Source organism: Podarcis erhardii, assembly GCF_964252035.2.
Source record: "Podarcis erhardii genome assembly, chromosome: 6".
NCBI classification, from domain to species: domain Eukaryota; kingdom Metazoa; phylum Chordata; class Lepidosauria; order Squamata; family Lacertidae; genus Podarcis; species Podarcis erhardii.
In genome coordinates, this window is record NC_138510.1 from 35,667,671 (window position 1) to 35,684,215 (window position 16,545).

General features: G+C 41.9%; 1 protein-coding gene across 4 annotated transcripts in view; it reads right to left on the bottom strand.

Annotated features, from left to right (window-relative positions):
• Positions 1–16,545, bottom strand: part of MAGI3 (membrane associated guanylate kinase, WW and PDZ domain containing 3) — a 128,943-nt gene that overhangs the window by 20,883 nt on the left and 91,515 nt on the right. For 2 of the 4 annotated variants that reach the window (XM_081864883.1, XM_081864885.1), the window contains exons 15-18: positions 14,673–14,861; positions 10,070–10,255; positions 3,439–3,541; positions 1,127–1,229 (exon numbers count right to left, since the gene is read on the bottom strand). In XM_081864883.1, coding sequence (XP_081721009.1) covers positions 1,127–1,229; positions 3,439–3,541; positions 10,070–10,255; positions 14,673–14,861 — 581 coding nt within the window. Of the gene's footprint in view, positions 1–1,126; positions 1,230–3,438; positions 3,542–10,069; positions 10,256–14,672; positions 14,865–16,545 lie in introns of all 4 variants that reach the window. The other 2 variants (XM_081864882.1, XM_081864884.1) reach the window with 1 other exon arrangement.

Consider the following 16,545-nt stretch of genomic DNA (forward strand, 5'->3'; position numbering starts at 1 on the left):
GGAGTTTGGATGTAATGACGACAATGATCTTCAATAAAACCTTTTGTATATAGCTTGGACTGGACTTTGGTCTCTTGTGAGCTGGGACCCAGGGTGGCTCTGACAGTGGGTTTTATGATTCCTTGCAGTCGTTCAGTTACATCTTGGATCTTAGCCCCGGGGAGACAGCACACTTCCCGAGACATCTTGTCAGGCCCACAGATCACTGCTTCTGTTCCCCTCAGTAGGGAATCCCCTATCACCACTACACGCCTCCTCTTAGGTTTGGTCGGGGTTCTTCCGTGAGCTGTCCGTTCCAAGGTCGCCTGCACATTCCCTGAGGACTGACTTTGCTGCTCGTCTTCATATACCTGATCGACTGTAATGAGGGAGAGATCCTCAAATGGAGTCTGCTCTTCGTCTTCCATGCTAGGGGAGAGGACCTCAAAGCGATTGTGTATTTCTAAACAATCAGAGCGAACCCTGGGCTTCCTACTTCTTTGTGTCACGTTTCTCCATATATCTGGCTCCTGTGTTGGTGAACTAGCCTCCTTCTCACATTCTATGGGGTCTGCTTCCAAATTAGCCCATCTCCACCCTGAAAACCACCAATGGAGTTCCTGCACTTTAAATATTCCAATCAACTACGTGGAATTACGTTCTGCACAAAATGTGGCTGCTGCCTCTTTAATTTCTAAGCGCCAATACAGTACATGAAGCACTTGACATTTATAAAGTTAGAAGTGATGGTAACATAGAATAACAGAATCGTAGAGTTGGAAGGGACTCCGAGGTTAATCTAGTCCAACCCCTTGCAATGTAGGAATCTCAACTAAAGCATCCATGACAGATGACCATCCAACCTCTGCTTAAGAACCTCCAAGGAAGGAGAGTTCACAATCTACCAAGGGAGTCTGTTCCACTGTTGAACACTTCTGCCAAAAAGTTCTTGTTAGATTTGAACCAGTCCTTGGAGTTCAAAGCAAGGAGTTTCATGAATTTTGCTGCTTTTATAGCATTTGTAGAATATCCACTGCAGTGACTGTGACACAAAGTCTTACCTATCCCTATATTTGCTATGGGAAGTTTCGGCCTCAAACAATAGATACCAGTTTAACAGAGCTGTTGTCCAGAGAAGAGTTTATACCTGAGATAGTTTGCTCCCTGTGACAGATGAAACACCTTCCGATGACGAGAAGTGCTTGAAACTGTTGCATTGTTCTTTTCCAGTATCAGCTTCCATAGCACTCCTGAAATTAAAGGAAGCAGAGGGATGCTTGTTTATTTATATAAACTGGGGCAACCCAGTCAGATGGGCAGGGTTGATGTCATTACTACTACTACGACTACTACTACTACTACTACTACTTGTTGGTTTCTGTTTGCCTCACTGAGCAGCAGCTGGTAGTCATGGGACTATGTTTTCATTCCACAGTTCAGTTACTGTTGGATTCTGATGGGAAAGGGAGACTGGATGTGACGTTCACTGGTTTCCTGTTTCTTTGTTCTGTCGTTTCTTTGTTGGAGTTGCTCTCTGCTCTCACAGAGGCAAGATGTATGTTTGTATGCTCTCAGCATAGCTTAGAAATAAAGCATAGCAATGTAGCACCATACCTGCTTCATCCTTTCATTTGCGGACTGGGATTAAACTCTGCTGGGCTCAAGGCAAGATGAGCCATATCAGCTCAAGGGCCGGAGCTGAATAAACTAACACTATTATTATTATTATTATTACTATTATTAAAATGTATCTCTCAAGGCAAATGGATACCAACAACAACAATTGTGGTCTTCAGTGGCAATGTAATCATGTCCTACATGCCACTGCTGAAATCTGAAATAACTCTGGATGAAAACTGGAGAGCATCCATGGCATCATCAGCTGGCAGGACAGTGGCTTTGGCAATACTGATTCTCTGCAGTGCTTTGAAGGGGATGGGAAAGAGTTTTTCCATGCTTTGCCTTTGCTTGCAAAATGCTCCCTTTAAGATCAGAGTGAGATGGGGACTTAGAGCAGGAGGGAGAGGGAGTCTTGCAAAGCCTTTTGAGAGTCCCCCCCTCTTCCCTTTTATGTTCCTAATCTTACACCAGCCTTTAATCTCCACTCATGGGTTGATGAATGGAGATTAAATCCTGCTGCCTACAGTGAGTGATCCTGTTCCCTGCTGAAAACAGGAACATGCAACCAATGTAGGGAGGTGCTGAAACCGAATGGTTCCTGGAAGTCTCCGACTGGCCATGTTGGAGGCTTCTTAGTGACAATAGTGTTCTGCTTAACAATCCTAACATACCATTGTCTTTTTTTATTGCAGCTTTTGCCTGCCTTCTAAACAGAGCCCTGGGGAAGGGAGGAAAGACAACTGAAAAAGCAAAGCCAGAAAGGGGGCTGGGCGGGGGAGAAGAGGTTTTCTTTAAAATATAAAGTTGTGGGGAGGGAGACTGACAATGATTTTGAACAAAGGGGAGAGTTTGATTCAGAGAAGCAATGTGGGGGGCAGTCTGCAGAGACTGAAGAGGAATAACTGGAAGAAAAAGCTCCATCCTGGGCAGGAAAAGAACTAGAGGAGGTGTCTTGGGTTATATGGCTGACCCAGAAGACTTTCATGAGTTTCCCTGCTTTCCTAGGCATAACCCACCCAATGAAGAAAAACAAGCATGAAGCAACATTCATACCGTATCTTTCCGTGTATCGGATGAGGTTTTTTGACTCAAAATTCACGTCAAAAAACTGGGGTCATCCAATACATGGATAGTGGCATGGGGAGGGGGAGCGGCATGCTGCCAGCCAGCTCATTGGCGGGAGCGCAGCTTCCCCCGATGCCGCAGCGAGTGGGGAGCGATCTGGGGGGTGTTTCCTGCCCACAGCTACATGGGGGGGGGGGAGAAGCTGCGTGCCACCAGCCAGCTCATTGGCGGGAATGCAACTAACCCCAATGCTGCTGCATGCAGGGGGTGCTCCCTGGGTCGTTTCCTGTGCGCGGCGGCATCAGGGGAGGTTGTGCTTCTGGGAGTGCAACTTCCCCTGATGCTGCTGGGCGCGGGAAACCATCTATGGAGTGTTCCTGCCCACAGCTGCGTGGGGGGAGAGGCTCAACAACTTTGGGCCATTTCCCCCCATTTCCCTAAAATTGAGTCCCCCAAAATAGGGGGGTCTTATACAAGGGGGTGTCCTATATTTGGAAAAATACGGTACTTGATATTTTACATAGCAGGGCATGTTTTTCCAGTGCTAATTCATGCCCAATTCATTTGGCACATGATGCTGGGATCTGTGTCTCCTGGAGCAAAAAAGGTTTCCCACCCTTGGTGTAAACATAACCCTCAAGAAACCAGATGAGAACAAGTCCTCTGCACTGGGACTATGTTTTGACCATAGATAGAAAAGACAAAAGGAGTTACCTTCTTGCCTCCCTTTTTTCTAAGTGGCTAAAAATAAGAAAAAAACAAAAGTATTTGTACCTGTCAGTAGACAAAGAGCTGGCTGGCACTGTTCCCATTGGCCGATGCTGTAGGGCTGGACTCTGCTTGGCAGAGTTTGTTCCTGATGGGGGACCACGATGCTCTGACAAGACAGAAGAGAGAGATTAGAAGTACCCTGCACATAATGACACTATTTAAAAAAGGAAAAAATATGCCAAATACTTTTGTGGCTTCTAGTTCTGCTCTGCCTTAATGAAGGCAACCCCCACAACAGTGGGAGATTGTTGGCGAAGGAAAAACAAGAAGATTGAGGGTAATTATCATTGCAAATTACCCCCAGGGACAAGGAGAACAGGCTTCACTTGCAGTTCATCTTGGTACCTGGCCCTCGCTTCGGCATGGAATGCAAGGGGCAAGGAGGCACTGAGTATAAAAGCACTTTGCCTGCCGAAAACCCTCCAATGCTGCCATTAGGAAGCAGAGGTTCTCCTGTTAATTAGAGCTTAATTGGAACAAAGTACAGACATGTGCTAGAAGAGATGAGATCACAAACTGTGGAACAAACCAACTGCAAGGACTTTAAGGTTTGAACTTGAGATAAGACTTCATTCGGTGCAAAAGACGGTGCAGGGAGGGAGCCTATGGTTTATTTATTTAAAGTTTTCTTCTCTACATTTATGATTCAGCAACCCTCCTCTGAATGTTAGTCCAAATTATATTTGTACAAGCGAGGTTGGAAGAAATTGGATTATAAATATAGAATATAACATCAAACGGAACTGTCTCTGTAAAAAAAGGAAAGAGGGAGGAAAGCTCTATTTTGCAGAAGGTTTATGATGGAAACTTACAGCTGACTCTTCCCCATCCTTTATTATTTACAAAGTGAACTGAATAACACAAAGAAGACTTGGAATTCAATTTAATTGGAAGTATAATTGCTCATATATCTTCAGTTGGAAGGAAGGATGAAAGGTGTCTGTGAACTGCCAAGGAACTGATAAGGTTCTTTATTGAGTTATCTGCAGTTTGACAGACCACTCTTCTTCCCAGGCTGAAAAAATGGTGACAAAAGGTTATTTACAGTCATACCTCGAGTTGCGTTTGCTTCACGTTGCGTTTTTTCAGGTTATGAACACGGCAAACCTGGAAGTGTTTACTTCCGGATTTGCCGCTTTGTGCATACACAGGAGCGATCTGCGCACTTCCCTACATGAAAACCCCTGGATGGATCTGCTTGACTATTGGCAGGCTTAAGGACTCTGGAGGGGCTTGTCTGCAAATTTCATCTACTTATGTGAAAAGGAATAAAATAAGCTGCAGCAGTTCTTAAAATTCCACATTATATTAAATGGAGACAAAATAGGTTCAGTTTTAACAGATCTGATTTGGACATGGATAATGAATCAAAATGGAACTGCAGAGTGGATCCAAAGCAGATCAGACTGCCTCCAAATGCTACAGACACAAGACCAAATTTTGAATCTTAGCAGAATTGTCTGAATGAGGCCTTACTGGTGCCTCTGCCTCCAACACAGCATACACAGTGATTAGATGAGGGGCGGCAAAACCCTCCAAATGTTGTTGGATTCCAACTCCCATCAGCCCCAGCCAGCCTGGCAAATAGCTAGGGATGATGGGCACTGGAATCCAGCAACATCTGGATTCCTTTTCCCTGGATTAGATGCTCACAGTAAGCCCAGCCACACTTACAAAAACAAATGCTTTCTGAAACATAAGGCGCCACCAAAGGAACAAAGCACATTCTAACAAAACAATCTCCCTCAGTGAAAAACCTTAAAGAACGGATTTTAGAACTGGTAAATCTTGGAAGAAGCAAAAAGGCTTGCATAACTTTTAGTCTAACGACACTAGGTGTGCCGAGTTAATGCTTTCCCTCCTTTAATGCAAATTCATTCCCATCTGCAATACTTTGTGGTAAGATTAATGGCCTTAACACTATTCCTTAACACAGATTTCTACATTAGGTTCCATTTTCCCAGCCATGCAAGAAAACCCTGTAGAGTTCAGCACAGAATTGCTTGGCCTTATTACTATGAAATGCCTTGAATATCCCCGCCCCCATAAAGACAAATGTCAACATTTTCTCCTGTTTTACACTCAAGAGTTTTAATTAATAAGCACAGGTAGGGAAAAGGCCATCTGTCTGTACTCATTCCCCTCTCCACTGCTCATCCTCTTCCGACTGCATTTCTACTTTCTACATGACTGGGGCTGACAAGCTTCTGTTTTGAGCAAAATGCTAACATAATGCTTTGTGGAGCATGAAGCACAATTTGTTTTCCTTTAAATTAAAGAGACTACGGGAACAAAAAACAGAGAAAGTTACATGTTGGCATTTCTAGATGCTAAAAAGAGTTTAATAGTGGGTTTTTAATTTCTAGTTCAGGATGTTTCAACTAATGGAAACAACAGGGGAAAGCAAAGCCAGTAGTAGTTAGTATGCTATGGTGATGCAGGTTCAAAAGCTGCTTTTCTTTTTTTGATTATAGTCCTACTGATCAGTTAATGGATGGAGGTATAGATCATCCTTATGAAACAGAACGTAAGAAGAGCCTGCTGTATCAGGCCAATGGCCCATCTGGTTCAGCATCCTGTTCTCGCTGTAGCAGGACCCGTGCACAAGTGCACCCTCCACTCCAGCAATTTATTCCTACTACTGAACCAATTCCTGATCCACAAGGTCCTCTTATTCCCTGGCTGCTATGCTTACTTAGGAATCTTTGGTGAACTACCTTGTCAAAAGCGTTTTGAAAACTGAACTACACTACGTCAGGCTATCCCCAACCTGCGGCCCTCCAGATGTTTTGGCCTACAACTCCCATGATCCCTAACTAACAGGACCAGTGGTCAGGGATGATGGGAATCTCCCTCCAAAACATTTGGAGGGCTGAAGGTTGGGGGTGCCTGCACTATGTTAACCATTTCACTAATGCTTGTTGGCACTCTCAAAAAACTCTAAGAGGTTTGTGATATGTGATATGGGACTCTGCTTCAGCAAGCCTTGTTCTTCTATATGCTTGGTTATTTAATCCTTAACAATACTTTCTGCCAGTTTTCCCAAGACAGATGTTAACTTAACCTGCCTATAATTTACAGGATCTCCCTGGATTCAGTTTTTAAAATTGGTGTTATGTTGGCTAGTTTGCATTTTTCAGGTATGGAGTCTGATCTTAGGGACAAGCTACTTATTTTTGTTTAGAAGATCAACCATTTCACAGTTGAGTTCTTTGAGAACTCTCTGGCTGCTGCCATCTGGACCTGGTGACTTGTCAGTTTTTATTTTGTCCATTAGGCCTAAAACTTCATATCTTGACACAACTATTTGCCTCTGTTCCTTAGATTCCTTTCCTGAAAAGAGAGATGCAAAGAATTCATTCAGCTTCTCTGAAATCTATTTATCCTCCTTTAGCACACATTTGAATCTCTTGACATCCAAAGGTCTAACCACCTCCTTGGACTAGGGTTGCCATATTTCAAGAAGTAAAAATCCAGGTGACCAGCAGCTAAACAAAAGCTATTTAGCTTTTTTTTTCTTTTTTGGAAAATTTTGAGCTTTTTTATTTGTGAGATTGCTAGCAGGGCCACCGCCGTCTGCCTCAGCTGATTGTGCTAATCCCCCAACAGGGAAGAGGCAGAGGGCCAGCTCCAAGCACTTGCTGGGTTCTAGTAACCCCAGTCCCAGCTCTCGTCCTGAGTCCCTCACTCTAGCGCTCCCAGCCCTGGCACTACTCACAGACTTTGGGCTCCAGGTGGCCCAAATGGAGCAGGAAGAGGAAGCAGCAGTGGTGATGGCTTCCTTAGTGGCTGCTGCCAGCCCAGGCTGGGAAAGAGCCACGCAGGCCTGGTAGTGACGCTGATAGCATGCGGGCCTCGCACACGTTCACCTCCGGCCAAAGCGAATGCTTCCGCTTCTGGGGCACAGTTTAAAAATAAAATAAAATAAAGCTCCCCACAAACCCAGGTATTTCCTATAAAATGCAACTCCCCCCCCAATGGGGATGTAGCCCCCCCCCCCAAGAAGACATGTCTGGGATTTTCAGACATACGGCAAGCCTACCCTAGACAGTCTACTATGGATGTATTTAAAGAGCCTCTTGCCATCTGTCGTAATGTTTTCAGCAATGCACTCATTTCCCCACCCCCAGCATCCCTTACTGTTTGTTTGTACTCACCACCCCACAAAAGTTTGAGTTCACTTTTCTTTTCATTTGGACAAAACTTCTATTTTTTGAAAGAAGCCTAATAGCTTCTTCAATTCTGCTCTGTAACCACACTGGCATGAACACTAGCTCCTTCCTCACTGATATAGTTGTAACCACCAAATATTTTGTGATCTGGACGCTTGCACATATTTCAAGTACACCTACCTGAATTCAACTTTATATTAAGCAATTTTCTATAAATCATTAACTTATGTAACCCACAAGAAAGTATCCTCTGAAACATGTAGATGTCCGACTGCCTAGTCTTTATTTTGCAATCAGTTTTTTTTTCTTTATGTATTCTTGGGTCCTCATTTTACCTTCAATTTTATCTGCAAAACTCCAGGGAGCAGAAAATTGGGTACATCTCTAAATTTCTGCAGTTGGCTCACTTCTCAAGCATTTAGAGAAAATAGCAGATTGTGGTGGCAAAGATTCAAACCGAAAGACAAAAGAGACTACCATGAGTTGTTTTAAACTGTTTTTAATGTTGTATTTTAAATTGTAGTAACCTGCCCTGGGGGCCTTAAGATGAAGGGCAGTAACAATAACAAGAAGAATCTCAATGTCATCTTCACTGAGTAACCATTCTCTCCCCTTTAATATAAAAAAAATGAAATTGGGAGTGGGGGGAAATGTGAAAGCATTTCCTTGAAAATAATGGATGTTGTAAGTATAAAAGCCTTGACAAGTAGATAAATTATGTCTTTGATATTCTGTCACAAGTCATAACATGTGAAATCAGTGGAATCAATATTGTGGCAGGTTGGTTTTAGGTGATTATTATTCAATATTGTAGAAAGCCATCTTTCTGGCAAAATATCAATAGCAAGTTTAATTACATGCACAGGCAGTAGTCTGGAAAAAAGCATACCAGTAAACTGAGCTAGAGAAGAGCTTCTTTTCAAGTGATTAGATTTTACATATTTATACTGAGCTGTTTGTGTAGGGAAAATACTATATGGGGACAATGCTACATCAGCAGATGGGATTTCAGAATAATAAAAAGTCAAAAAGTCATTTTGTTACTTAGAGGACTAGGTTGTTTTGATGTACAGTATTTTGCATCAGCCTGGCTGGTTTGAAGGGAGAAGTTAGATGTGACAGGAGGAGATTGCCACCCAATCCCTGCAAAGTGAGATGGGAAAAAATTAAAAACACAGCCCTATTCTTACCTCATTCTCTACCCCCTCCCCCAAAGTTGGACTCTATGAAGTAGCCTCTGCTAGAGGGATAAAAGTTACTTGGTGGGGACTGACAGCAGATAGGTGGTTCTTTCCCCCCTCCTACTTACCCATGTAGTACTTTAAAATCTTCCTTGCCCTGATTTTCACTCATTTTGTAAGGACTTGGCTAATGTCTGGGTAAATGAAAATTTTGCCAGATGCAAAGGCAAGTTTCTTTGGTTGGGAAATTTCAAGTGCAAGCAACCACAACCCATCTAATTTCAAAATGGTGGTGGTGGGGTTAGAGGAGGGCCTTCAATGGAGATAATAAGGTTTGGGAAGACTCATGGGATAGAAAGCTCCAGGCAATCAGTCTCCAAACTGCTAGATGCTTTTTAGGTAATGGTCAAGTCCTTTGCCCCAAAATGGACTGACAACTAGTATGACCTTTTAAGAACTGCGACATATGCATGCCACAGATGCTACCTGAGTCTACATGTAATACTGGTCTGGGTAGGAGCACGAAGTGCAACTCCATCTAAAACAGGTTGATCACCACCTCCCTGGCCTACACCACCTACAAAAAGCACCTCTGTCTTAGTTGGATTGAGTTGCACTTTGAGGACCCTGATCCAGTTCATTACTGACTCTGGACTATGATTCAGTATCTCCACTGTCCCATCCCATTCTGAAGAAAAGGAGAAAGGGAGCTAGGTGTCACCGGTCTGCTAATGACATCTCAATGCAAATCCCCAAAATATTTAATTAAGCAGCTTCATGTAGATGTTGAACAGCACTGGGGACAATAAAGAACCCTGCAGGACATGCCACAGGGACCATCAGAAGTTCTTTCATACCACTTTCTGGAATTGACTGTCCAGATAGGAATGAAACCAGTAGAATACATGACCCTTCAATCCCAAACCCATTCAATTCATTCAGATACAGTGGAACCTTGGGTTGTGGACGTAATTCATGATGGAGGCACGTCCACAACCCGCAGTGTTGACACCCTGAAACGCCACGTCTGCGCATGCACAATTTGGTGCTTCTGCACAAGCGTGATTTAGTGCTTCTGCGCATGTGGCAAAAACTGGAAGTGACCCGTTCCAGTACTTCCGGGTTTCCCACAGTCTGCAACCTGAAAACACATAACCTGAAGCGTCTGTAACATGAGGTATGACTGTAGGTAATACTGAAAGCAGCTGAAAAGATCCAGATTGTGACCATGTGGCAGCTGAATCTTATTGTATCTAGAAAGTACAACAATAACATTCTTACCTTCTTCAGCAACAACAGTGAGTGTGACAGTGTTCCCTGCATCTTTGATTAACTGCACAATGTTTTCATGTGAGAGGTCTACGATTGACTGGCCATTCACTGCTGAAATTCTATCTCCCACTTTCAGTTTTCCACAGTGATCAGCTGGACTCCCTTCAATGACACGCCCAATTTTATGTGGAATCACTGAAGAATGAACAAAAGTCATATCAATGTCTCTACTACACACTGTTATATGGGCACTGTTATCCATTATCATTTACACAAACCACTGCATGAGCACACAATGCTTAGTCTACGAACCATGAATTTAAAAAGTCTGTATCTTCTGGAAGGATTGGGGTTATAGGCAGTGCTGGATTACCCAAAATGCAGATTAAGCACGTGGTTAGGGAACCAGCAAAGATGGGGCAAAAATGAAAAAGAGAGGGTTAGTTTTGTTGGTGTTGTTTAAATGATATTTGATATTTCAGAAAAAGGCAGTTTGTGATGAACTCATTGGTCTAATGAGTGACGAAGTTCATTCAGCTGTTGTGGATGAAAAAAATACTGCTGGGTAGTTCAATTTATCTGTCGACTCTACACCTGGTATTTCACCTATTGATCAGTTATACTAAGATATGTCTTTCACACAGATGGAAAACCTTCTCCATGTTAAAGGTTGCTTTTAGAAAGGGGTTCAAAAGCTTTCTTAGCTGCAACCATGTCGGGCACAGGAAGGGGAATGCATGTAGGGCTGGTTCCAAAGGGCCCAGTTCCAACTGAACCCAGGGGATATCCATTGAGTCTTTAATAATTCAAGTCAATTGTTTTAATTCCAAGACCTCATAATAATATTTAAGATGCAACATCTCTGGGCCGCCCCACTCATGGGGGTCTATACAGTGCTATGTTTCCCCCTAGATATAAAACTTGAATAAGGCTTGCCATTGAATGAAGTAAGGTTCTCTTTTCTTATTCACTTGTTGGGCAGCTACACAAAGGGGAGCAAGATTCCCACTGCCGTGTGGTGGAAATAGGGAAACTGCCCATTGAATTTGAAATCTCCTGTCTGGCAACTTTATCTTACTAGATCTTCCCTTTAACCGCTTAACTATTATTTACTATTCTCCAGTTTTTTGGGGTGATCTTATTAGCTCTCCAATTATTTTGTAATATATCATCAAGTGATTCTGAGGTGCCCTCCTGCTCAGCTTATGGGTCTGTGGGGGGAAATTATTAAATCTACATGCATCTGTTTATTCTGCCATTATTCTACTTTTCTGAAACCCTGAAGGTCTAAAGCAGAAAGAGACTGAATTCTGCCTAGATCCTTGCAGCTGCTCATACTCCCTCTGTGATTAGCTGCTCACACAACACTGCACATATAGGCAGTTTTTGTTATGATTCCATTCCCAAGATCCCAAGTATCCATCAATTTTTTATGCCTGCTGCTTTCCCCCACACATGTTGTTAGCACCCTGGGTGACATCTTACATACCAAGTAAACTAGAATCACTCCAAACCTTGCGTGGTAGCTGGAAGTCTGAACTGCTTTGTATAGAACTGATGCTTTATTCTAAACAATGCATCACATGAAGGAAACAGATGGGACAGAGGTGTGCTGAGCTGTACTTAGCAAAATTACCAAATGGCATTTCAAACTATGACAGTAAATCTCATGCAGTTTCAGAAAGCCACCAGCAATTTGAGATTATCTTATTCAGGCTTGAAATAGCTGTCACAAAGAAGATGACAGATATGGCTTCTAGTTTTTAAGTCTATTTGATGTCTACCATGTTTTTTTTTTTTTTTGTATTTCTTCTCAGTTTTAATCTAATTAATGTTATATTGTGGCTATAAATGAAAAGAATAACGTGTCAATATAAACATACTACACATTGCAAAATCACTACTACTGTTAAGACTTTTAACTCAAGGTAACACAGAGTGGGCTAACTTTCAATTGTAAAAAAGTATCAAAGTGCAAATTGTAATGAAACGAACAATACTTTGAAAGTATTCCACAAACTCTAGGCCTGATATTATTGTCTTTATGATACTGAAAAAAAATGTTCATTATCTTCCAGAACTTTATACCAAAGCTCCCCATTTTCTGTGCCAAACGATACTTCTTCCATTGGGTCTGGGTTTTGGTTTTGGGTTTTTTTACGGGGGGCACAAGAATGTTTTGCATTATGCAGCATCAGGATTACACAGAAAAATTGGCTTAGTTATCAAAAACAATTTCCTTTCTGATGTGGTCTAAGCACTGATTAGGCAGCATGAAAATAGTATTTCATATTTCTAACACAGAGCACATAATCAACTCAACAGCATCAGAGGGTGACAGCTCCAGTTCTAATAGTTTCCATAGCAACTGCCTTTTAAAAAAAGAGGATGACTCTCCAAGTACTGACCTAGTACCATTGCAATAGCTATTTTTTACACTGCTCCTTGCTACTTCATGAAGTGTACTGTGAGAAAACAGTTTACATACAAATCATTCTTAAAAGCATAGTCTCAGACAATACAATCTGAAAATAACCATTATATTCTTGCCTTTTTTCTGTGCAACTAAGTGGGGAAAGAGTCAACTATGAAAATAATCCTAAGTGTCTCTTTCCCTCTCTCTCTCACACACACACTTTAAAAAATCACTCCATTAACAGCAACCAAAAGAACAGCTATTGAGAAAATAACAGATTAAGATTTATGGTCAATGTACCCAAAAGGAATCCAGAAATGAACATTTTTAACAAAAAAGATATTGGATGAGTTTAAACAAATCTGCAATTTCATTATCTGTATTTTGTTTTGATTTTATGAATAAATATTACTAAAACAATATTCTGGGAAATATATATAATTTTTTGTCGTAGTTATTCATATGAGGTAGGGAAAATCTGAAGGTGTTCAGGAGAATATAGCTGAGAATTTGTTTTTAAATATATTCTTAATGAACATGAAATGAACATTTTATTGTTTTGGTACTATTGGTACTAGAAGAATAAGGTTTCTAAATGTATTTTTGGTTGACATTTGACCATAAAATGCCAGGCTTACCTACTCTTTTGCCTTTAACAGAAGCTTAATATTAATAAAACAGGTGAAACTCTTCATATTCACTATACATCAGATCTGATCTGATTTGATCGTGTCTAAACATATCCAACATGTTAAGATATCTACAGTCAGTTTTACTGACAAGAGTATCTTTGTTCAAGGGTCAAGTAAGGATACAAATCCACTATTGCACACATGGACTCCAGCTTGATTGGTTTTCCTGAGTTAAGTCATATTTGTTGTTAAATGCAACACAGTATGCTTCCCCCCCAAAAAAGAAACATTGCAAAAATCTTCCATCTATATTATATATGCCACAAATCTATGTCCGAGGCACAATTAGCTTTCTGAGACTGCATTTAATTTACTACCCTATTACATAGGGTTTTAAGATGGATAACTATAAAAACAGCCAGCAGGCTAAAACAATACTAAGAATAGAAAACTGATTAAACATTTCCAAGTTAAAATGCCATGGGCTTAAGCAATTAAAATGTTTTCACCTGATAAAGCATATTCATCGGGATTGGTTTTAGGAGGACTGCCCCCAAAGAACGCATTCCAAAATCAGGTGCCACAACAGAAAAGGGCAGATCGTTGGTCACCACATGGATTAACTCAGTAAACTGAGATGCATGAAAAAGAGCCTTACCAAATTACCATAAAGAAGGGGGAACTCCTTGGGATACCTCAGTCGCATGCAACAGGGGCCCTGATAAGCACCTCAAATTAAGCCCAGAAAGACATAAGAAACTAGTACAGCTTTCTCTTAAAGCTAGGAAGATATGCTCTGAATAACCAGGGTCAGACAACAAGGCCAGCTGCTTGTTTTTGTACAAAATGAAGTTTCGGAGATACCTTCAAGGGGTAGCCCCTAACGCAACATGAAATAGTCAGTTATGGATATTACCACAGCATAGGTGACAACAGCTAGACTGTTATTTCTTTCCAGTTGACAGCACTGGTTGTACAAACAAAGCAAATGTATTACTTCAGAGGAAACAACTCTTAGGCTGTGTATGCTACAGAACAGGGGTTGCCAACATGTTTTGACTCATGGGCCCTTTTACTAACTTGAGAAACTGCTGAGGGCTTTCTACCCATCCACCCGTTGTTTTTAGGTAAGGAATGACTGTAAGGAAGGAGTGGGAAACCCTCTTAAGCCTGAGGGCCATATTCCCTTTAGGACAACCTTCTGGCAGCTGCATGTCAGTGGTGGGTGGTGTCAGAAGCAAAAGTGACCTTATCATGGTCCAGGGACACATTACAGGTGAAGCAAAAACAGGCCAGGAAGGTGCAATGCAGGGCTGGTGAGGGGTGTGGTCGAGAAAGATGGGGTGACTCTGGGGAGGAGATGTGGCATAGGAAGAGTCTCAAGGGCCATATAAAAAGGCCTGGAGGGTTGCACTCAGCCTCTAGGCCAGAAGTTCCCCACTCTTGAGGTAAAGCCTTAAATTATTTGGGGAGTAAATGTTAAATGGTTCAGACAATGGAAGGATGCAACTCCAGCCCAACTCCCTTGATAAGCAAGGCAGACAACCAATTTTTTAGTACTTACCACCAGGTGGTGGCTTGTTTTTCGAGGTAAGAATCACAAAGCCAAATCCTTCATTCTCCTTCCGTTGCAGCACAACATCATAGGCTTCTGGGAATTGCTTGGTGTGTAGCTCTACTCGGTTTAGCCTAGGAGAGCCGTTCTGCGAGGAAATGGGAACTTGGGGTGATGATTCTTCTTCTAGTTGTTTATCTACTATTGAATACCACAGAAATAGACAGAGGAATGAATCAGGAATGATGCTCAGTATGTAGCTAGATGTATTAACAACATTTACATGCAACCAATAAATTGAAAAGATATGTGCAGAGCAGCTAAAAGCAAAAAATGGATTCAAAAGTGCACCCCAACACATTAATATTTCAGATCATTAAACAATTAAAGAACACATGCTATGTTACAACTAACAATATAAACATTAATTATGTGTTTAGAAGTGTTTCTCCATGTTTAAATCAACACCAAACTGTGCTTGTAAACATACTATAGTAGGCATTGCCCCAGTTTTTAGCACAGAGAATGCCAAGAGGTTATTTTAAACAATTTTTTATTCATTCAGAAAATCATAATCAGGGCTGATATTGCATAAAGTGCTCTCCAGAAATGTAATCTTTATAAGAACAATGATCTCATGTGCCCCTGAGTCCTGGAAACAAGGGAACTGCCAGCAAATTATTGTGCCTTTTGAATGGGTCCCATTCATGAGCAACTTAAGATTTCTTTTTCTTTAAGTAATCTCACTGAAACAATAAACACCAGTACTGTAAAGTGTCAGTATATGGAAACATCACCACTGCAGACAGCCAGACTGTTGACATCACATGATGTGCCTATCTGTGGGAAAGAAGAAATTCCCAGGACATTCACAGGCTGGATAAGTCTCTGTGAAGAGTGTAATTTGAAACCTTCTGTGTGCGCATGTTCAGGAAGTTTGTCAGACGTGCTGGAAGAACTGAACTGAAAGGACGTGTTTTTCTCTAGTGCTGTAATGTCAGAAATAAACATCATGTAAATAGATTTCTGACTTATTTTCTTTCCCCTGCGGAAGCAGGAGAGAGGGGTTGTGCATTTTACCCACGCTTGGGAAAATGTCGCCTATCAAAATCTCCCTGGTCTGTCTGGATATCAGCCAGAGGAGGTTACCAGTAAGCAAGCTCCGAGGACAGCGAGAGGGGCCAGCCTCTATGGAGGGGGCTTGCATACCAACAAGTGGTAGCAGAGCCCGATGGTTGCAACAACAAGATGGCTGAGCACCAGGTGGGTGACGGTTTTTTTTGCTGATAAGCAGCGATCCACGGACCTCTGCGATGCTGATTTATGGCTGGATGGTGAACGCGAATTGAAAAGTCTTCAGTTCCCTGAGAGAAAGCTCCTGTTTTGGATAAAACAGAGTGGAGAGAAGCCAAATACTTCGCATTCCACAGCTGATAAGATCTGCCATTACTTGGAGACGGAATCGTGAGTACTTTTTGAGCTAAATTTATGAGCTGGTTAGCTTAAAGAGCAAAGAGAGAAAAGAAGCTTCAGAAACGAAAGCAAGGCTGGGTGTTTTTCAGTGACGCTTGTTGTAAACAAACTGTTGGAAAGGGGACTTTCCAAGCAGAGCGCAGCTTGCTGATAGCTGTTGGATTGCAGCGAAGGCTTATTGTTTACAGACTCTTGGATTTTCCAGCTTGTAGCTGAAGCTGCATCTTGGGATTAAAGATGGCTCTGTTCTCTCAGAAACTGAATAGCCAAAACTGGCTAGAATGGTCATTTGCAATGGAATTCTTGCTGGTGGGAGAGCAGTTATGGGACTTAGTACAAACCCCACAGTCTGTTGCTGTACAAGCACAGGGGGAGAAGGCTGCAATTCAAAGTGAATTGAAGCAGCGTG